Source organism: Pipistrellus hanaki (genome assembly GCF_964339955.1).
Source record: "Pipistrellus hanaki genome assembly, chromosome: 2".
Lineage (NCBI taxonomy): Eukaryota > Metazoa > Chordata > Mammalia > Chiroptera > Vespertilionidae > Pipistrellus > Pipistrellus hanaki.
The window spans coordinates 172,766,619-172,788,665 of record NC_140504.1 but is presented as its reverse complement, the minus strand read 5'-3'; the positions used below and the strand labels follow the sequence as shown (position 1 = coordinate 172,788,665).

At 56.0% G+C, this 22,047-nt stretch overlaps 2 protein-coding genes across 2 annotated transcripts; one reads left to right on the top strand and one right to left on the bottom strand.

Moving 5' to 3' along the window:
• The first annotated feature begins 2,295 nt into the window (after positions 1–2,295).
• Positions 2,296–5,196, top strand: LOC311617871 (type III endosome membrane protein TEMP). Its single transcript, XM_084874760.1, has 3 exons — positions 2,296–2,382; positions 4,163–4,276; positions 4,410–5,196. Exons 2-3 carry the CDS (start codon positions 4,258–4,260, stop codon positions 4,730–4,732), a joined length of 342 nt encoding a protein of 113 aa, XP_084730886.1. The 5' UTR covers positions 2,296–2,382; positions 4,163–4,257; the 3' UTR covers positions 4,733–5,196.
• Positions 5,197–13,279: 8,083 nt separating this feature from the next.
• Positions 13,280–16,731, bottom strand: TMEM125 (transmembrane protein 125). The gene is made up of 3 exons (XM_084874731.1): positions 16,525–16,731; positions 14,917–15,067; positions 13,280–14,680 (listed from the first exon to the last, which is right to left on the bottom strand). Exon 3 carries the CDS (start codon positions 14,533–14,535, stop codon positions 13,882–13,884), a length of 654 nt encoding a protein of 217 aa, XP_084730857.1. The 5' UTR covers positions 14,536–14,680; positions 14,917–15,067; positions 16,525–16,731; the 3' UTR covers positions 13,280–13,881.
• Positions 16,732–22,047: the final 5,316 nt, after the last annotated feature.

The following is a 22,047-nucleotide window of genomic DNA, read 5'->3' as shown; positions in this document are numbered from 1 at the left end:
CAGAAGAAGTTATTGTTGCCGTTTTAGATGTTGGGGACTCGAAGGGGAATGCGACAGGTACAGACCCTAACCCCAGAGCTTCCAAGCTCACAAGAGGCCCCACCAAATAGAGAAAAAAGCAATGGTGGTGGTCAGGGCAAAGGGAGAGAAGCGCCAGGTCTGAGGGGGCGCCGAGTGTGGGAGGAGGAACGCAGACTAGGAGAGTAGGGGAAGGCCGTCTATATACAGAGGCACCTAACTAGGGCCCGAGTGAGGAGTAGGTCTGGGAGAAAATTAGCCTGAGAGATGATGGACACGTTGGGGGAGGGGCTGAAGGAGAGAGGGGAGAAATCAGGGGCCCCAGGAACGGGGCATGCAGAACCTGGGAGATGAGAGCGTGGTGGGTTCCAGGAGCAGAGAACAGTTTGGTGAGGCTGGAGGAGAGAGCATGAAAGGTAAGCACCAGGTGAGGTGGGAGACCTAGGAAGGAGCCATTGGGAGAGTTCAGATTCCATGTTAAAAATTCCAAGGTCCTGCAAAGTCCCCCACTTTGTAGCCACAGTTCCGGCTTGCCCCGCTTGCAACCCCTGGGCACAGCCCTTGTTGGGGTTGTGGCCCAAGGGACCCCGTGAAGTCCTGTGCCCTCATGGCTTAGCTCACGCAGTCCTTCCTCCCTCACACAGTCACCGAGAGCCTGCCCTGTGCCAGGCGCCGGCAGCCCGGAGACTGTTAAAACCTGGCTCCACCCTAAAGAGCTGCTGGGTTAATGGGGAGGCAGCACAGGAAGAAATTATAACCGGACAATCCATGGGTCCGTGCTGCCAGTCCCTACTTGAGCCAATTCAGCAGGGACAGGGTTGAATCACATGAGCGTTTATTCCAATACTGCCGGCAGTATGGGAGAGCAGCAGGTCATCCACAAAAGTCTGCTCTGCCCCCACCATAAGCCAGCTGCTTATATTGGGTAGAAGGACAAAGATTACGTGGGGAAGTAGGCAAAAGGGTACAGACGGGGAGGGTGGGCCATGGGCCGCATGTCCAGGTGAGCTCCCAGGTCCCACGTGCAACTCCCAGCCAGGTTAGAACGCGCTTTCTTTATTTAAAAAAATATATATTTTATTGATTTTTTTGCAGAGAGGAAAGGAGAGGGATAGAGAGCTAGAAACATCGATCAGCTGCCTCCTGTACACTCCCTACTGGGGATGTGCCCGCAACCAAGGTACATGCCCTTGATTGGAATCGAACCTGGGACCTTTCTCCCCAGGTTGATGCTCTATCCACTGAGCCAAACTGGTTTCGGCAGAATGCGCCTTCTTTCACCAGAACAGAACCATCGCAGTGACCAGAGCATGACTAAGATTTCTTACAATCATACCTGGCCCCCAGTGTTCTATTTCTGCCCCTATCAAAATCACTACAAGATTCACAGAGAAAGGCTGTGACAGAGGTGTGCAGGGCATGCAGGAGGGAGAGCGATGAGAGAGAATGCTGGGGCATTCTGGTGTGTATGTGTTAGCGTGTGCCGAGTACCCTAAGCCCATCCCTTTTTTCCCCTGAGCCCCCAGTCTACCACTGCCTGAGGGACAAGCGTGTCCTTCAGGCAGTGGTAGACGGGGGAGGGGGGGGGGCGCTCAGGGAAAAGTGACTCCTGAACCCATATCTTCAAGGACAAGGAGTGGAACAAAAGGGAGATTCAGAGCCTGGCTTTGTGGGGTCACAGGATCCTTGAGATCCAGATGAAGGCTTAAAACCTCTAAACACATACACACCGTAACCTCCCCTCCCCGCAAAGATACATATACCATCCCCAAAAGACCTCTGAACTCACACTGCCCATGGACCTGCACATCCACTCCACACACACACACACACACACACACACACACACACACACACTCTTGCAGGCAGTGTTGAGTGTGTCCTTGGCCTCTCTGGCTTTGCCCGGAAAGAATGCCCAACCCCCTGCCTGGCGGTTCCGGCCCACCGCCTTCCCAGGTCTGCAAAGCTTCCTCCTCAGCTCCGGACTTTGGACCTGTCACGGGAAAGTCACTGCTAACCTGGGCCTGAGCCGCAGCCCGCTGAAGTGCCCGCCCCTTCTAGGGCCCATAGGACCACCCCTTCCTCTCAGGATCCCAACAGCTCCAACCCACCCCCCTCTCCCCAGGGATGGGGGTGGGGGTGCGGGTGAGGCCTGGGCCGTCAGGTTCTCCGCAAAAGCAGGGGGAGATGTAGTTAGTGAGCCTCCCGTTGTGGGCGTTGCCTGCTGCCCTGCCCTCCGCCCTCCCCGGCAGCCTCTGCCCCACCGGCTGCGTCCCCAGGTGAGTCAGGCGGCGGTGCTGGCCCGCCCACTATCTGCAGGCCAGGCCGGAAGCTTCCTCCACCGGCTGTGCACAGTTCCTACAGGTGAGGAGCAGAGGGGAAGCACTGGGGGGCTGGGAGGAGGAACCCACAAATCCCCGAGGGCTCCTGGGAGCAGGAGAGGAGCTTCAAATCAGGGTGGGTGTGTGTGTCTGAGGATCAGAGGAGGTGTGGGGACTGCCTGTGGGTGTGGAGAAATGTCCTTGGGAAGAAACCACTGGGTCAGGGTAGGAAGGAAAGGAACAAGAGTAAAAGAAAGGTCAAATGGAGCTCAGTTCATTTCAACGCAACGGAATCTTATTTTTCTGAGGACCCAGTGCACAGTGTGGGGCCCACAGGAGGCACCCATTGAATGTTATTCATTTTCCCCTCCGTTCTAATTTCTCCTGTCCCTGCCCCCTCCCCCACTCCCAGCTTCACTCTAAGCTCTGTCCCTCACTCAACTCACAAACTGGCTCTGAGCAGCGAGTGCCAAGCTCTCTGGCAGTCCCCAGTCCCGGGCACAGGTTTCATCAGCTCTTTGCCCTCAGGGAGCTGCCCATCTAGTAACTGGCTAGTTCTGACTGGTAGTTCACAGTTGAGGCCAGTGAAAGGGGTCACACCGAGGGGCTCTGGACAACCTCACCATCGACTGGTGTGGCCTGATTTAGCATTGGAGATGGTGGAGACACACACACACACACATAAAAAAAAAAAAAAACTGAGAAGGGAGGGGGTGACTGGGAAAGAGGATGGGTGAGGTGGGAGGTGTCTGTGTGGGGGTGGGAGGGAACTGTGGGAAGAGGAAGAAGAGTTTGGCCTGAGGGCCTTGAGCTGGATTGCATGGCTGAGGGATTTGCATGCGGCACTGGGTGTGGGGAGCTCTGGAAGGATTTCTAAGGGGAGTGAGGGGGGTCAGATTGGGGCTTTAGGCCCATCACTCTGGGGAAAGGACTAGAGATGGGGCCAGACCAGTGGGAGGTTGTGAGAGCTAAGGTACAAGATGAAGGCAGCTTGGACTGGGGAGGTGGCAGTGGGTTGCCAAGGAGGGGACTAGTCCTTCCAGGGGTATTTAGAAGAACTGATGGACGTGGTGACAAGTTGGTGGTGAGGAGGGAAGGTCTCGTTAAAGTATTGGTATAAAAGACTATGGGGGAGTACACCCCTAAACTAGATGCTTAGCTCCTAGGTCAGTGGTCGGCACACTGCGGCTCGAGAGCCACAGGCGGCTCTTTGGCCCCTTGAGTGTGGCTCTTCCACAAAATACCACGTACAGTGGGATTGAAACTTCGTGGCCAATGTGCCGAAGTCGGTTTTCGGCTTTCAAAAGAAATTTCAATTGTTGTACTGTTGATATTTGACTCTGTTGATAATGAGTTTGCCTACCACTGTCCTAGGTACTTAGGTTGGATACTCCTCCCCAGGAGTATCTGATTTAAGTATTTCACCTGCAGATAATCTCTAGTCCCAGCTGGTCCTCCAACAGGTACTTCCCTAACCTAGGTGTTCTTCCTCTACATACTCCCTAGATTCTGGTGTTGCTTCCCCCCCCCCCCGCCCCCCCCCATTTCCCATTCAGGTATTTCTGAGTCTAGATCAGTGGTTCTCAACCCACTGCCACTTCCCCAGTCCAAGGTGCCTTCATCTTGTACCTTAACTCTAACAGTAACCGCCCAGCTGGTCTGGCCCCATCTCTAGTCCATTTCCCCAGAGTGATGGGCCTAAAGCCCCAATCTGACCCCCCTCACTCCCTTGTTAGTTGTCCAGTCTCCTGCGACTGAGAGTATGGCCTGCTACGTGTGCCCCGTGGCCGTCCCTGACAGCCACACGTGTGTGTATGTTTCAGGATCTGTGCCCCAGGGCTGCCTGTCACCTGGGACCTGCTTGGAGCCAGGGCTCTTCTGACCAAGCCAAGGCTCACAGGTGTCTTCCAGCTACTCCATGAGTGACACGAACCAGAGTGAGTAGCAGTGAGGGAAGCTGAAGAGGGGGGCGGTTTCCCCTTAGATGCTGGGGTTCGGGGAAGGACCCTGCCCCCACTCCTCTCGGTCTCCCTAGGGAGCCCATCCATAATGCTGTCCCTTTCTCTGCAGCCATTGTGGGACCCTCGGGACTCCCCACGGTGTCAGCCATGACCCCTGGGCCAGGCTCTGGGGCCCGGGCATGGCCTGTGCTGGTGGGGGTTGTGCTGGGAGCTGTGGTCCTCTCTCTCCTCATTGCGCTTGCTGCCAAATGCCACCTCTGCCGCAAGTACCGCATCAGCTACCAGCACCGCCCACTGCCCAGGACAAGGAAGGGGATCTGTCCGGAGGCCGGTGAAGATGATGATGATGATGGCTTCATTGAGGACAATTACATTCAGCCTGGGGCCAGCGAGCTGGGGACAGAAGGTAGCAGGCACCATTTCTCCCTCTGAACCCTAACCTTTGGACACCTCTTGCCGGACAGCTTAAGAACTGTAAATACTACAATGAACCTCAGGGAGGGAGGTGGCTAGGATTTAAGGACTCACCAGGGATTGAGCAATTCTTCCATCTCTGACACTAGCCACCAAAGTGACAATGACCCTCTCTTGCTCAATAACTCTCAATGGCTCCCTGCTATTCTCAGGATAAAGCCCATCAAGGACCTGACTATGGAAATGAGGCCTCTGTCCGCCTCTTGGTTTGCATCCTTCCTACTTACCTAGTTATTATTATATACCAGTCGATAACATTTATCAGATGAAAATCAGTGTGCCAAGTTTCTTATTGAATTTTTTCCCCTATCAATAAAGTGGGTAATCTTAATAGTTATAATATATTCTGTTTTTGACAGGTATTAATAAATCTATTTTTATTTCCAATAAAAGTTAAAAGCTGCTCGTTTTTGATTTTCCTGAACTGGAACTGGTGCATAAAAGTGTTCTTTGTCACGGAGCTGGAAGATACTGCTGGGACATGCCTCCCCCGCAGTGATCCCCTCCCTCTCAAAACACCCTGTGAGCTTCTCTCCCATTACCCTTGCCACATTTTCCCTTAATCTTTATTGCAATTTGCACTTCTTTTTTACTGTGCATGTCCTTACAGCTAGACTGTGAGCTCCCTGAGGCCCCAGGCTCTGTCTCATTTGTGTCCTCAAGCATCTTGCACAAGGCAGATGCTAACTAAATACTCGGAGAATTTATTGAATTACTGTGGGCGCAGGAGTACGTAGGTGAGAAGGGTTAGGGAGTGCAGCTGATTGTGAAAAACCTGATCAAGCACATGACAGGAAAAGATTAGGGTCACAGCTGCTGGTGGAATATTGGGGCAAGGGAGACAGTGAAGCTTCATCCTTTGCTTCGTTTGCAAGCAATGGAAAGGAATCCTGGCTTTTGCACAGAATTAAAGGGACAGCTGATTCGGGAGGACAGGAAGCAGGTGGTCCCAGCAGCCCCAGGTTAGGCATGGTACCTCTAATGGCTTGTCATTTATGGGTATCAATGAGACTCCAAGCCTGGGACTGCTAAACTCTCAGTTCCGAGTTTTAAGAACAAAGGTGAGAGAATCTGATTGGCACGGTGTGGATCCAGTATCCACCACAGGTCCAGCCAGCTGTGACCAGTGAGAGCAGGCTCCTATAGCTAAGGTGACCAGACGTCCCGCTTTTGGCGGGACAGTCCCGATTTTTAAAACGCCACGGGATGCGGGACAAATTGTTAAAAATCGAGACATCTGGTCACCTTACCTATAGCACATATGTGATTTGGGAGCCCACCTGTCTGTTCAGGTCAATCCCAGACAAGGGGAAGTCATGAACCAGGCAGCCATCCACACTGTGTCCACCCGGATGCAGCATTAGCCTTTAGAAAGAGCTGGCAGAGGAGGAAAGGGAGGGATGACTAACTTGAGAAAAAGGCAGGAGGATGAGGAGGGCTGGAGCTGGAGCATAGGGTTTGAGGGGTGCCCCGAGGCCACAGGCTATGTCTCATTTGTGTCCTCAGAATCTTGCACAAGGCAGATGCTAAATAAATACTTGGAAAATGTATTGAAATTCCAGCCTCATGGCAGTGATGAAGCTCAAGCGTGGGCAAGATCAGCTAGAGCAGTGGTCGGCAAACTCATTAGTCAACAGAGCCAAATATCGACAGTACAACGATTGAAATTTCTTTTGAAAGCCCAAATTTTTTTTAACTTAAACTTCTTCTAACGCCACTTCTTCAAAATAGACTCACCCAGGCAGTGGTATTTTGTGGAAGAGCCACTCTGAAGGGGCCAAAGAGCCGCAGGTGGCTCGCGAGCTGCAGTTTGCCAACCACGGAGGTAGTGCCTTGGTGCCAAGATAGAGAGCTTGCTCTTCAATTTGAGAGCAACTTAGGCTCATCTGTGACGTTTTGGGGCAAGGAGTGATGGGATGATGACAGGAAAGTCACTGTGGCTGCTGCGCAGGGGTGGGTTGGAGGACAGAGATCAGGAGAGAAGTGACTAAGATGAGACTAATGCGCAGGGAACAGATTCCACACATGGAAGGGGGCAGGGCTGACAGCTCTGCTTGGCTGCCTACCGGCTGTGGGGACGGGAGGAGTCCGGGGAGCTGCCCTGGTTTCGGGGCTGGATGGAGGAACAGGTTTCTTGGGAATGTGGACTCGGTGCCGGATGTGGATTTCCAGGGAAAGGTGCCCTGGGGCAGCTGGGATTCACTGGGGAGAAGTCCTGTCAGCAGACGTGGGTTTGGGAACAGTCAGCCTGATCGTGTCGGGTTGCTGAGACCCTGGGAGTGGTTTGGTTTAGGTTTTTGTTTTTGTTTTTGTTTTAAATGTATTTTATTGATTTTTCACAGAGAGGAAGAGAGAGGGATAGAGCGCCGCCCCCAGTCCGGGTCAGCAGGGAGGGCCGCCTCTCAGAACCTGCTGGAGGGCAAGCCTGGCTGAGCAGGAACGGGGGATCACGAGAACCTTGTCCTGAGTGGCCTTGCTGGATTCCTCTGAGAATCATTGCCATGTGCTCACATGCCTGGCCCCGTGCACAAATAGGTCGCGTGACCTGGGCCCACAGCTGCAGGAGCCCAGGGATGCTGAGCGTGCCGGGAGGCCTGGGACTCAGCCAGACCCGGCCCTGGTCTGTCCTCCTCTAGCAGAGGCCCTGGCTGCAGCTGCCTCTGCCTTGGCCTTGCACCCTGTCCTGTACCCCCAGCAGCGGCAGAGACCAGGGGCAGGGGAGGGTGCAAGAGGCAGCTGATTGATGATTCTCTCTCATCGATGTTTCTAACTCTCTATCCCTCTCTCTTCCTACTCTGTCCTGGGAACCCCAACCCAGACCTGGCTGTGGAGGACAACCCGGCTCCCAGCTGCCTTGTTCTGTTGTCCCCCAAAGCAGAGCCAGATCCCTTGTTTGTACATGGAGGCCAAAGTCAAGGGTCACACAAGCCACAGGCGTGAAGTTTAAGGAGCCCCAGCAGAGCAGCGGGTGAGCTGAGAGCTTAGATTCCCTGGATTCAAATTTTAGCTCTGCCATTGGTGAGCTGTGTGACTTCGGGCAAGTTACTCCCTCATTGCACTAATTATTTCTTCTCGGTAAAGTGGGGATCATAGAGTACTTGAAACACCAGGTTAGGATTAAATGAGTTATATAAGTAAAGTAGAACTGAGCCAGCCTTTTGTTAGCCATTGCCTGTGGGCTCTTCCCCAGAGCAATCACTCCTCAAGTGGTTCTCCCACAACCAGGATTAACCCTAAGGGAGGAGCTTGCCCAGCCCCCTTTCTCCTCACTCTCTGGGCTGGGGTTTGAGCTCCCCTGCTTCCCAGAACTCAGCTCAGATCTGGTCAGGACAGAAGGACTTGAGTCTCTGATGCTACAGGACAGTGGTCGGCAAACTCATGAGTCCACAGAGCCAAATATCAACAGTACGACGATTGAAATTTCTTTTGAGAGCCAAATTTTTTAAACTTCAACTATATAGGTAGGTACATTGTTATTAATTTAATTAGGGTATACTCCTAAGTTGGCCTTTGCTAAAAACTCAAGGGGCCAAAGAGCCGCATGTGGCTCCTGAGCCGTGGTTTGCTGACCACTGCTATAGAATAACAAAAACGATAGCACCGATGTCCTAGAGCTTCTTACCACGGTCCTGCTGGGAAGGCACCCCATTTTGTACACTGGGAAGATGAGGCTCCAACCACGGAACTGTAACTTGCTTCTTTGCTCAGCCATAGTGCCATTATCTCAGTCTGAAGAAATGATCACAGACCCAGAGAAGGAACCGCTTGCATTCACCCTGCCGGGGCTGGCACCCCTCCCTCCCTGAGTGAGGGGGGCTGAGAAGTGTCGGGGTGCAAGCTGCTGGTTTGGGAGCTGGCTGTGAGGGTAGAATGGTCTGTTCCGTCCCCGAGGGCCCCTCCAGGCCCTGGGGCTGACTTCCATGGCTACGCCCAGGGGAGTCTCTCCGGTCCGAGGACAGTCAGGAAGGCGGCCCCTGTCCTGTGCAGAGTGCTGAGCGTGAGGGGCACGTGTCAGCCCCCTGCAGCCTGGAGAAAGCTCCTCGGGGGAGACTTGAGTGACCCCAGAGGGCCCGAGGTCTCATGTAGGATGTGCTTCCTCTTTTTTTAAAATATATTTTTATTGATTTCAGAGAGGAAGGGCAAGGGAGAGATAGAAATATCAATTATAAGAATTATTGATTGGCTGCTTCCTATGTGCCCCCTGGGGGTCGAGCCTGCAATCAGGCATGTGCCTTAATGAGGAATCAAACATAACTCGATGTTCAACCACTGAGCCACACCGGCCAGACCCTTTGTAGTTCCTTGAAGGAGCCACTTTCCTTTGTCCCTAGGTCCTTCTGCTATTTCTTCTTCCTAGGGCACTCTTCCCACCCCTTAGGGCCAGCGGGGACATCACTTCTGGGGCTGTCTGGCCATTTCTTCTTATTCTTTTCTTGGAGAGCTAACCCTGGTTCCATATGCAGCCAGCGAGTCCCAAACCCTATCCTCACTCCCCCGATTACGTTTGTCCTATGTTTTTCTCAGAGTCCTGAGGACAAATTCCTCAGCTGGGCTGCCAAGGTCATTGCCCGGAAGGGAGTGAGGAGGAGGGATTTGGTGGGAGCCATGTGAAGGCTTCTTTCCATAGGACTCTCAGTCCCATGAGGTGGAAGGTCAAGCCACCTGCAGAGGGGGATGTCAGGGGATGCTAGGATGCGAAGGGAATGGAGGTAACTTGAGGGTCACTGTGGGTACAGCTGACGAAGGAAACTGCCCACGAGCTGAGACTGGTGGTGAGGATTTCCTGGTGACACCTGCTCCCTGGCTTTCTCTGCTAACCACTCACTGAGAGGCGGCAGGTGCAGTGAAGGCCAGTGTGTGGATTAGTCCATGGAGGTGGTTTCCTGGGCGACCAAAGGGGCAAGTGGCTAAGGAGCTAAGGACGCTGTGAAGGAGTGGGTGAAATGATGGGTTGAAGAATCATCTCCAGAAGGGAGGAAAAGGCAGGAGGGGGAGGTTAGAGAGGAAGTGGCAGCTTTACATTTACTTTTTTTAAAAAAAATATTTTATTGATTTTTTACAGAGAGGAAGGGAAAGGGATAGAAAGCTAGAAACATCGATCAGCTGCCTCCTGCGCACCCCCTACTAGGGAGTGCCCGCAACCAAGGTACATGCCCTTGACCGGAATTGAACCTGAGACCTTTCAGTCCACAGGCCGACGCTCTATCCACTGAGCCAAACCAGTTTTGGCTATATTTACCTTTTATTAATCCTCACCTGAGGACATTCTTCCATTGGATTTTAGAGAGAGCAGAAGAAAGGGAGAGAGGCAGAAACATCAACATGGGAGAGACACATTGATGATTTGCCTCCAGCACCCATCCCAATCTGGGGTCGGGAATTGAGCCTGCATCGAACCTGGGACCCTTTGGTCTGTGGGCTGACACTCTACCCACTGAGCCAAACCTGCTAGGGCAGGAAGGGAAGCTTTAGAGAGAGAGCAGAGGGGCCGGTGGCCAGCTGGTTGTAATGTGGACCAAGATGGGGTTTTGTGAAGAGCTTTGAGCAAACAGGCTGGAGACGGGAGACTGTGGGTGGGCTGAAGTAACTGAGGAAGCGGTAGCATTTCTGCCCTGCCTGTGCCTGGACCCAGCTCTCACCCTCCCAACTCCTGTTCCAGATGGGTATGCGCTGTCTGCTCCCGCTGCTCTCTGAAGCAGGCCAGCTGGGGGCACAAACCAGATTCTTCCTGCCTGGCCCGGGCCTTGCCTGGAGTAGCTGCTCATCCAGACATCTGTGCCATGTAACCTGCCCCCTCCCCATTTTCTGGGCCTCTGTTTTCCTTTTGTTTCTTTTTCTTTCTTTCTTTCTTTCTTTCTTTTTTTTAAATACATTTTATTGATTTTTTTACAGAGAGGAAGAGAGAGGGATAGAGAGTTAGAAACATTGATGAGAGTCATTGATCAGCAGCCTCTTGCACACCCCCTACTGGGGATATACCACAACCAAGGTACATGCCCTTGACCGGAATTGAACCTGGGACCTTTCAGTCCGCAGGATGATGCTCTATCCACTGAGCCAAACCGGTTTTGGCTCCTTTTGTTTCTTAAAAGAGATATTATGGAAGAGTCTAACCCAGGCTCGGCCAAAAAGAAACATGATTCCTCCCCATGTTACGGGATGGAGAGGTGTTCTGTGGTCCCTGAATGGCTCAGGAGTTGGTGACATGATTGCTCTCTCCAGGAAGAGCCAGAATGTCTTGGGCAGGCAGTGTGGGGCCTTAGGAGAGTCAGGGCCAACAGTGGACAGCAGCCTAACTTCCCCACCCTTCCCAATCATAGTTGGTCTCTCCCTGATCCTTGCACACACATTGCCATCCAACAAAGCACCTACTATGTGTCAGGCCTGTGCTGGGAACTAGGGACACACAGGGGAGAAGACCCAAACCCTGCCAGGAGGAGTTTACCACCCAATTAAGGAGACAGGTGCACAGAGAAAGAATTGCAGGCTGGTGTCTACAACTGAGGGTTTGAGGCTAGAAAAGGGGCAACTCTCTAGTTTAGGGGAGAGGGTCAGGGAAGACTCCCAGAGAATGCGGTGCCCTCGAGAACTGAGTCTTGGGGAAGGTCATGAAGGCAAGGAAAGAACACAGAGAGGCCGGGAGAAGGGAGAGAACACGCTGAGGTCCAGCAGGAGTCGAGTGTGTCTGGCTCACGGGATGATTCGATAGGAGAGAGACCAAATTGGCTAACATCTGCATGTCAGCCTGCAAGAGGTGGGGCCATCCAAGGATCTCAAGGTAGTTTGCATTTTTTTTTTTTAACACAGTCACTGGGGCTCCACTTGTACACGTGGGACCGGGGGAGGGGAAGTTGCCTGTAAGAGGAGAAAAGAACAAAAGCAGGGAGAACAGCAGGGAGGCCGCTGCGCACACAGGCCGGGACGAAGCGGACTGTCTGGGCGGTGAGTGTGGAGGTCTGATTATCACAGGAACATCTACAGAGGAGGGCCGCGGGAGCTGCTGTGTGTGCTGGACACAGGGTGAGGGAGAGCGAGGTGCTGTCTGGGCCGGCTGAGGGTTCTAACCTGGACGCTGGGTGAATGGAGAGACGGAGGGACTAATGTAAGAGCGAGAAGAGGGGTTCCACGTTGAATATATGGCAGTCCGAGGCGCCTTTGGGATACCTGGTGCTCCCGGACACGCCCTATTCTGCTCCCGAGCTCTCTCCCCGGGTGGGAACACCCTTGCTCTCCTCCAGCAGCTCGGTGTTGTCCCCAGGAGATGGTCTCAATCTCGGCAGCTGGAAGCAATGCTCCCTTGCGGGAGCCCTGGCAGGTAGGTCTGCATCGAACACGTCTGGTCCCGACCTCTCTGCTCGCTGAGGTGCTGCCCGTATCTGCACCTTGCGAAGCAGGAAGTGATGAAACGCTCTCCTAGGGAAACTTTGGGCACCCAGGACGTGTTCCTGCACCGGAAGGGGAGATCCCTTCCCGGGTAGACCTCAAGCAGGAAGTGACTCTTACCACCCGAGGGGGTTTCAAGCAGCCCTTCTGAGCCCAGGAGCCCAGAGTCAGGCCAGCCAGTGCCGCCAGGACACGGACCAGCACCAGGACACGGACCAGCACCAGGACACGGACCAGGACCAGGACCAGGACCAGGACCAGGAACAGGACCAGAACCAAACCAGAACCAGGACACGGACCAGGACCAGGACCAGAACCCAACCAGAACCAGGACACGGACCAGGACCAGGACACGGAACAGGACCAGGACCAGGACCAGGATCAGGACCAGAACCAGGACCAAGACCAGAACCAGGACCAGGACCAGGACCAGGACCAGGACATGGACCAGGACCAGGACCAGGACATGGACCAGGATCAGAACCAGGACCAGAACCAGGACCAGGACCAGGACCAGGACCAGAACCAGGACCAGAACCAGGACCAGGACCAGGACATGGACCAGGACCAGGACCAGAACCAGGACCAGGACCAGAACCCAACCAGAACCAGGACACGGACCAGGACCAGGACCAGGACATTGACCAGGACCAGGACCAGAACCAGGACCAGAACCAGGACCAGGACATGGACACGGACCAGGACCAGGACCAGGACCAGGACCAGGACCAGGACCAGGACATGGAACAGGACCAGGACCAGAACCAGGACCAGGACCAGGACCAGAACCAGGGTGTTCCGGTTGCAGGGGCGGGTAGGGAGTTACCGCCTCCCGAGTCACCAGCTGACAAAACCTCAAACCCGAAGCTTCCTCCTGAGCTAATGGCAAGGACCCCCCTGGCCTCTCTGGAACCAGAAACCCACCATCTTCCCGAAGCCAGTGCCCCTCAGCCCCCATCTCCCCTCAGCTTCACAGCAGCTGAGAGGAGGACCCCACACCTCCAAGGTGCTCTTGGCACGGAATAAGCACGAGTGTTCACTTTGAGTGGGGGAGGGGGTATGAGAAAGGGAAAGGAAGGTCTCTAGGTGAGATGGGGATAGAAAGACAGTAACAGTCACTGTAACAGCAGCCTCCACTTTTAATGCACATCTGTACTATTCCCAGTCCTTCCACACGCGATCCTCGGCATCGATGACCACAGCCATGACTCTCAAAAACAGGCGCAGAGAGGCTGAGTCACCTGCCCAGGCTCCCCAGCTGGGAAGGGGCAGAGGGGGACCCCAGCGCAGGCCCGCACGCTCCGGAGCCCGCTCCGCCACAGTGACTCTCCTCCGCGAAGACTCGCCGGCGTGGTCTCGGGGTGGGCAGCAGTCGCTCCTGGGGACGCCCCTGACACGTGCTCGCTGGGAGGGGTGTTGGGAACAGGAGCGAGCCGAGAATCTCCGGGGGCCCCCAGACACTTGTCTGCCTGGAGACCCCCGATGCAGACAGGCAGCCGCCGACAGTTCCACGGACACAACACCCCGTTCCAAGAAGACACACACTCACCTTCCCGTAGAAGGGCTGGACAGGCCTGGGGTCGTGCACACACATAGTCACACACACACACACACACACACACACACACGCACGCACGCACGCACACGCACACACATGCACTCTCATGCCAGCACAGGTCCAGGAGGCTGAGGCAGCAGCTGTGGCAAGGGCTCCGGCCGGGGGGTCAGATGAGGCTGGCGATGCTGGACGTGGTCTCCTGACGCTGGCCAGCAGAGAGCCGTCCTGAGATGCTGAAGATGCTGCCGCCGTGGTCCCCGCGGGCGGAGGGGGCAGCGGCGCGGAGGGCAGGGCAGCGCCCGCTCACGCCCACCTGGTACAGCAGCAGGCCCAGCAGCAGGAGCGAGCCGGAGGCGGCCAGGGCGATGCCCACGGACAGCATGGCGGCGAGCGGCCGGGCGGGGGCCGGGGCGGCGGCCAGCCCGGCCAGCGTCAGGCCGCCGGCCAGCAGCACCAGGCCGCTGAGCAGCACCACCAGCGCGTCGGCGCCGCCGCCGCTGCGCAGCAGGGCCACGTGCTGGGGCTGCCGCACGCAGTTCATGTCCTGCACGGCCGAGCTCATCAGTTGCTTCACCAGCACCAGCAGGGCCAGCAGGCAGAGCGCCGTGCCCGCCGCCAGCCGCCACTCGCCTGAGCGGCTGCTGGTGGAGGCGAGCAGCGCCACGCCGCCCGCCCCGCAGCCGGCCACCAGGCCCACGGCCGTGGCAAAGCAGAGCGCCGAGCGCCGCGGCTCCTGGGACCACCACAGCTCCACCTGCTCCGCCAGCACGTCCGGGGGCAGCGCCCGGCCCCGCGGGGCGGGAGCCTCTCCTTCCGACATGGCCGGGTCTGGCAGGAGTCAGGGCAGAGGGCACCGGCGGTTAGAGGGCGCGGGTCATGGCCTGGAGCCCCCGCCCGCCACCTGCTTGGCAGCTGGAAGCCCGGAGTCCTGTTCCTCTCGCGGTCCGGGGCACCGTCACCATCCTCTGTGAGGGAGAGTCACTGCGGTTAGCTCCCCAGCCCGCCTGGGCCCCGTGGTCTCTCCTGGAGGCTGTGGGGATGGTCCTGAGACCCCTCCCAGGTCCCCTGGAATATCCCCCCTCCTCCCCAAGAAAGCCCCCTCCCCGGCACTGCTGCTTGGGAAAGCCTCCCCAGTGACCCCGGAGAGTTTCCCCCATAGAAAGCACCCCCACCCCTCCGGGGAACCCCTTCCCCAGCTGACCTCTCTGGCTCTCTCAGTTGCCTGTCCCATCCCAGCTGGCCGAGGGAGCTGGTGCCATGGTGGACGGTAGCCGGCGGCCGATGACGAAGAGCCCGAGATAAAGCCTCATTCAGGACCCAACTCACATGGCTTCAGCTGTCACCACTGACTCCTGGGGGGAGGGGGAGGGGACGGGAAGGGAGGGGGGGTGACTTAACCCTCTGGAACCAGCAGCCTGACCCTGAATAGTCTCTCTCAGGGCTGAGGTTCCTTCTCTGCAGGTTAGGATCTAACCCCTAACACCCTCCTTCCCCCGACACCCCATCCAACCTCCCAGCCGTGGCCCTCAAATCCCAACCTCGCTCCCGGGCTCCTGACCCATAAGCCACTGGCACCTTCATGTCCCATAGTCACCTCTGACACAACAGGTCCCACCCGAGCTCGTCATCTCACCCGAACCTGCTCCTCCTCTTACGTTCGCTCCTCACGTGTACACGACCCAGGGAGGCCACCTCTAGACGTTTCTCCATCCCAGTCCCTGCCCCGTCCCCACTGCTTCCCGACTCCTCAACACCCCCTCCTCATGGACTTCCTGTCCCCCAGCTCTCCCCCCCCCCGCCCCCCGCCCCCCTCCCCATCCTCCTCCTCCAAAGGGAAAGAAGGTCTGGGTCCTTACACCATGGGAACTCGGTGAGGGACCTCAGAGCGGCTCCCCATTTACCCATTTAACATGTCCCCAAGACCCCAGGGTCTCTGCCCTCAAGGAGCTTCCGTTACAGCAGGTTCGCGCCATAAATGCTGGGTGTGGATTAGTCAGAAGAGGGGTTTGGGGGAGGGTCAGGGAAGCTCCCCTGCGTTCACCTCTTAGAGCCCCAGGCTCCGTATCTTTTTTTTTTTTTTTTAAGATATATTTTATTGATTTTTTTACAGAGAGGAAGGGAGAGGGATAGAGAGGAGTTAGAAACATCGATCAGCTGCTCCCTGCACACCTCCTACTGGGGATGTGCCTGCAACCAAGGTACATGCCCTTGACCAGAACTGAACCTGGAACCTGCGACCCTTCAGTCCACAGGGCGACGCTCTATGCACTGAGCCAAACCGGTTAGGTCAGGCTCCATAACTCAAAATCAAGGGCAAAACCTTTATCTTGAGCGGTGGGGAGGGTGAGTCATTTGATATCAGAACTTCAGGGGGAATTCTGGGGCCCGCACAGATGCCCAGAGCATGCTTTTTGAAGAAAAGAACTCAACATCCGTTCTCTCCTCCAGTTCTGGAGGGGCCTCCTGCTAGATACTCAGGACCCAGACCCTGGGCCACTTCCGGAATGTGACTAAGAGGCTGTACAAGGGTTACACCCCACGTGAGGCACCAACCCTCCACAACCCCTCTGCAGGGCAGCCCGGCACCGGGCAGGAGAGGCAGGTGCCAATGCCCCTAAGGGAGATGGAGAGGGGGCCGTGGGAGGGGCGCTGGTGTCAGTGCCACATTCCCCAGGGCGGTGGCTTCACGGGTCTGAAAGTGCTTGCACAGGTGTGCTGGGACAGCGGGGGTGCTCAGGTGCCGAGCCAGTGGGAGAAGATGGAGGTGGGTGGGTGGGTGGCGGGGAGGGGGGGGCCCAGGGACACTCACGAGAAGCCTGGGAGAGCTGGATCCAATCCGAGCCCGGCAGGTGGAGCGCTCCAGCTCCGTTTCCGGGGAGGTGCTCACCTGCCTAACCTGCACCCTGGGCGCCCTGGGAGGGGCGTGGGGAGGAGAGGGAGATCAACAGCAGGTGTTTCCCAGTCCCGGGCTGGAGCTGATTGGCTGACGTGGCACTCCTTCTCCAGCAGGGCATTCCTGGGGAGGGAGGGGCTTCTGTCAGCTGCTGTTAGGGCTCCGGCAGAATTCCCAGACTTGGGCAGCAGCAGAAATGTCGCTGCCCCAGTGCTTGAGCCCTAATCCATCCCCCCAGCTCCAACCCCATCGTAGATTTAGTCCCAGCTGCAGTTTCAGACCCTAATGAGAACTCCTAGCGCCAACCCCAGATCTTACCCCACATCTTAGGCCCAACCCGGAACCTTGAAACCCAATCCTAACCCCCAGCCTCATTTCCAAACCGAATTCCTATCCCAGCTCCCAAACCCAGCCCTGAATCTGGAACCTCAGCTCAAATTCCTCACCTGACCCCAGCTCCAAATCCTGGGATGAGGTCCTGGATCCCACTCTCACAGCAGTGCCGGCCTTGCCTCCTGTTCCTGAATCCAGCCCCCAAATCCCAAATCCAGACTCAGACTGAGCCTCAGCCCCAAATTCCCCAGCTGGTCCCTAAGCCCCAGTCCCTCCAGCCCTTGGCACTTTCCCTGGGCCGAGGCCCCCACAAGCCCTCTCTCTGCTCATTCTCCTTCAAAATTCCATCTAGTGCCTGACTATGGCAGGTCTGCCTGCCCCCATCACCGTCCCCCCTCCCTCCCTCGTGGATCCCGCTGTGGGGCAGGAGGAGGCAGGATTTGAGCACAGGAAGGAGGGGGAAAGGCACTCGGGTGGGAAACAGGAGCTCCCTTGCTTAAAATACTTGCAGAATAAACTTCCAGTTAAATGCTACACTCCTTCACCGGCTCACAAGCCCCTGCCGCACACACCAGGCCAGCTAATTGCCACTGGTCCCTGCCCTCCTGCCGGGATGCACGTAGTTCCGTTCAGCATGCTCTGCCCTCTGCTCTGCCCTTCCGGTTAATTCTTAAACCCAGAGTTACCCTCTGCCTGGGATATTTACCACGCCCCAGCCTCAGTCTGGCCAACAGGACTTCTTTAACCGAGAGTTACCTCCTCCAGGAAGCCCTCCCTGACTTCAAGCCTGGTGGAGGTGCCTCTTGGATGCGCCCACGGTCCCTGTGCTTCCTCCACAAACTGCTGACATTGCATGTGCTGTAATGTTCCTTATTCACTCACCTGTTAGCCCCCACTAGACATGTGATCCCCAAAGGGTACACGTGTATGCCTGTTTTGCTAACCATCGTGGCCTCAGCAGCCAGCACTGTGCTTGGCACACGGGCAGTGGTCAGTAAGTGTTTGTTGAATGAAGTGTGAGCTGATGGGGCTTTGAGCAGGGAGCATGTGAGATGAAGCACAAAAGATTCAAGGCTGCGCTGGGCCTTGAATGCCATGGGGAGGTGCCGGGTCTCAGCGGAGGTACCGATGGAGGGTCCTGAGGTGTAAGTGGACATGGTCAGGGCTCTGCTCCTCACAGTGAGCCTGGCCCCACACACCGCATGCGCTCTGGGTGGGCTGAGGCGGTTGCCGGTTGGAGCTGGTTGGAGGCCGCCACCCGTCTCCTGGATGGAGATCCTTGAAATGAATGCCTCTTGCGCTCTCTCCTCCTGATGTGTTTGGGAGAGACAAGACAACAAAACCAAAGTTACCTTCCCACCAGCAGCTCACAAAGGGCTTCTGCCGGACCTGTCCAAGCTTCTCTTCGCTTCGTGCTGTGGAGGCGACAGGGGGTCAGTCCCAGCTCGAGAGCAGTGCTGTCCGGGAGGAACGTCACAGGGGCCGCGTATGCAATGTAAGGTTCCAGTAGCCACGTTAAAAAAGTGAAAAGAAACCGACGCTACTACATTAAACTTGTTACTTAACCCCTAAATGTTTTCACTGTAACATGCAAATGATTGAATGAGCGATTTGAGTCTTTCCTTTTGTATGGATTGTTGAAGATGAGCCGTGTGCCTTAGACTAGCCCTGTTCCAAGGGCTCCATCGCCCCAGGAGGCTTGCGGCTCTCTTACTGGACTGTGCAGCTCTGGGCAGTCCTGTCCCTGGGAAAGGGTAGGGTAGGCTGCCTACTGTGGGGCAGGGTCTGGGGGGGGGGGGGGAATCACATGGGTTTGCCACTTTGCAAAGCATTATAAAGGTGTCCCTGGGAAGGGACAGGCTTGCTGGCTGTGTATTCCCCTCGCACCTGTCTGACATTTACTATTATGTATCCTCCTGGTCCCAAGGAGGGGCCAATCCCGGGCAGACCCATGGTCCAGCTGTCCCAGGGAGAGCCGGGCAGGGAACTTGTGAAAATTCCCTCCTTTTCCCCAATCCCGGTCCTGACATGTCTTCTCTCTTACCTCCCACTCCAAATCCAGAGCAATGAGTGCCAGGGGGGTCTTCCTGGACACACGGACATCCCCGTGCTCACCAGGGTCCCTCAGGCACTGCCTGGGAGCAGCCGGCTGGTGATGGCTGCCCACACTCTATGAGGAAAGATGGACACTGATGCCAGGACCGCCCATGGGGCAGGGCCTTCGGTGCTGGGAGAACAGGATGGCAGAGGAGGCTCAGCTGGGAACCCACGTGGTGTGGCCAGAGCTGGCGCTGACTCTAGAAGAAGGGCAGGAGAGCACCTGGCAGTCTGGGTCCAGGCAGAGGGCAGCCTCCGAAGGCACCCGCGATCACCCCAGCATTGCACGGGTCCCCAGAGCTCCGTGAGGGACTGCAACCCGAAGAGTGAGAGTGGAGTCCATATGCCAATGCCTGGCCACTGGAGTGACCAGCAAGGTTCCTGAGGCTGCGGGAGGAGGGACTGCCAGGCCCCTCAGTGAGGCGTCAACTGGCCGAAAAGACCCTGTGAAGGAGGCGTTGGCACCATGAGGTGAGACCCTTCCCCTGGGGTCAGCATAGGCCACGTGGACGGAGGTCTCAGGTGCAGCAGCCACCCACTCCATGCCACCCAGCAGGTGGGTGTAGGAACACACGAGGCAGACGTGGAGAGGAAAGCAAGACTATTCCTCCGGCCCCAGCTTTGCTAGCAAGAGGCTGTGCTCACCTTGTGCAGCTGAGAAAACATCGCGGACTCTCATTGTGGCAGGCTCTCGTTGGCCGGGCTTTGTCCTCCAGCTCCTCCGCACCAGCTGGGCCACCGCCAGCCTCAGGCTGAGGTAAGCTGGCTGGCAGGTGTCAGCGCCTTCCCCTTCTGGGTTGGACTCCCCACATGTCACACTCCTAAGACCGCCAACACTTGGCCCAGTGCTCTGCGTGGACGCGTCTCCGGGGCAGGCTTACGATCACGGGATGTGGAGGCCATTGGGGAGACGGCCTGCAATCCTGGCTCCATCGCGTGACCCTGCGCTGGTGACTTCATTCCTTTTGTAACCTAAGGCTCATCTTATAGGGGAGATGTGATATCTTGATTCGAAGGCATTTTTATTTTTATTAAATTATTATCTGTGTACATATTTTAACATTGCTCCCCCCCCATCGAAGGCATTTAAAATATATATATATTTTATTGATTTTTTTTTTTTTTTTTTTTTTTTTTTTATAGAGAGAAAGGGAGCTGGATAGAGAGTTAGAAACATCGATGGGAGAGAAACATTGATCAGCTGCCTCCTGCACATCCCCCACTGGGGATGTGTCCACAACCAAGGTACATGCCCTTGACCGGAATCAAACCCAGGACCTTTCAGTCCACAGGCCGACCCTCTATCCACTGAGCCAAACCAGTTAGGCCAATTCAAAGGCATTTTTAAGTTGAAAAGTCTGTCATTTGAATGTTGCTACTTCATAGCCACAGCGAATTCATTTCCTTCTGGCCCTGAGAAGGGCCCGTTTCCTTGGCATGTTCCTTCTTACTGGGTCTTTCTGCCCCTCGCCACCCTCCTCCCCACCCCCAACCCCAGCCTCCAACTCCCTCCGGTCCTAAAGTCAGGATTCACTTCTCTGCATCTCCACCGCCACCATGTTGGTTCCAGCAGTTGTCCTCTCCCACGTGGTCAGCCACAGTGTCCTCCTAACTGGTCCCCCTGCCCCCACTATTAGTTCCCTTAATCAGTGACCCACCCAGGTACCCAAGTGAACTTTAAAATCCTACAGAGCCTTGCCCCCAGAGAATGAGAGCCTAGAAGGAGAGGCAGCACCTACACCTGAACGGATCTGTCAGAGGGTTAAAAAAGGAAGCCATTCGGGAGTGTAATTTGGGGGGAGGGGAAGGGCAGGGTCGGGGCAGTCCCCTGACATTTCAGTTATCACCTGAAGGATGAGTGGCAGTTTGCTGAGTGAGGTGTGGACAGACCTGGAGGCAGGGAAGAGCGTGGCTTTTCGGAGGAATGGGAAGGAGGCCAGTGTGTCAAGAGCCTGGGAGGGGGTGGGGAGGGCCTCAGGCTCAGCACCGGCCTCTGTGGGTGCCTTTACCGCCCACACCATCGGGCCCTGCTGACCCCCCAAACTCATTTTGAGTCCATTTCTTCTACCAAGGTCAAAGCAAGGCTGGCCGGGAATGGAGAAGTCCGACTCCCAGAGAGCCCGCCTACCCAGCGTGGCCGTCTGTGGTCCTAGTGGGCGAATTTCTCAGGGTGCCTGAACGTTGTCCTGCTTCCTGGGCCTGGTCTGGAGGAGATGAGCTGGCCACTGTGGCGGGTGTGGCTGGGTGGGAGAGAGGAAGTGCCAAGGAGAGAGAGTCCCGTGTACACTTTGCTTTACAGCCTCTGCCTTGTGCCTTCTTTCTGCTCTTCCCAGCCCCAAGGAGAGCCCTGCCAAGTGTGATGGCCATGCCTCGGCACTCTCTGGGGAAACTAACCCAAGAGCAGTGCCCAGAGCAGATGGGGGGAGCTGGGGAGATGCCCTGGGGACTCAGATCTAAGAGGCAGCAGAGACCAGCAGGGTATAGAAGGGTGCCCGGCCTCTGCAGCTGGGAGGACAGGGGCGTCTGGGTATACTGATTGCTCTTTAGTGCATAAAAGCAGCCTTTTCTGGTACGTGTGGCGGGTACCCAGTGGAAGTATGGGTCCCAGAGGAAGAGGTGTCCCCCAGAATTGTGGGGGCGGGGGAAGTGGGAGGGCCTTGGGTAAGGTGACCAGACGTCCCGATTTTTAACAATTTGTCCTGCGTCCCACGGCGTTTTTTTAATTTTTATTTTTAATTGGGACTTTTTAAAAATGCCCCGGGACATGGAACAAATAGTTGAAAATCGGGACTGTCCCGCCGAAAGCGGGATATCTGGTCACCTTAACCTTGGGGAACAAGTCTAGAGTGGCATGGAGGTGAGAGAAATAAGGGTGGGGCTCCGCTTCTAATCCTAACCACAGGGTCAGCAGATAAGGGACACTTGAGGGAACTTTGCCACGTTCTTTCTTTTACTCCGATCTCTACACAAATCCTCGGAAATCCTCCTTAGGTTTCATAAAGGAGAACA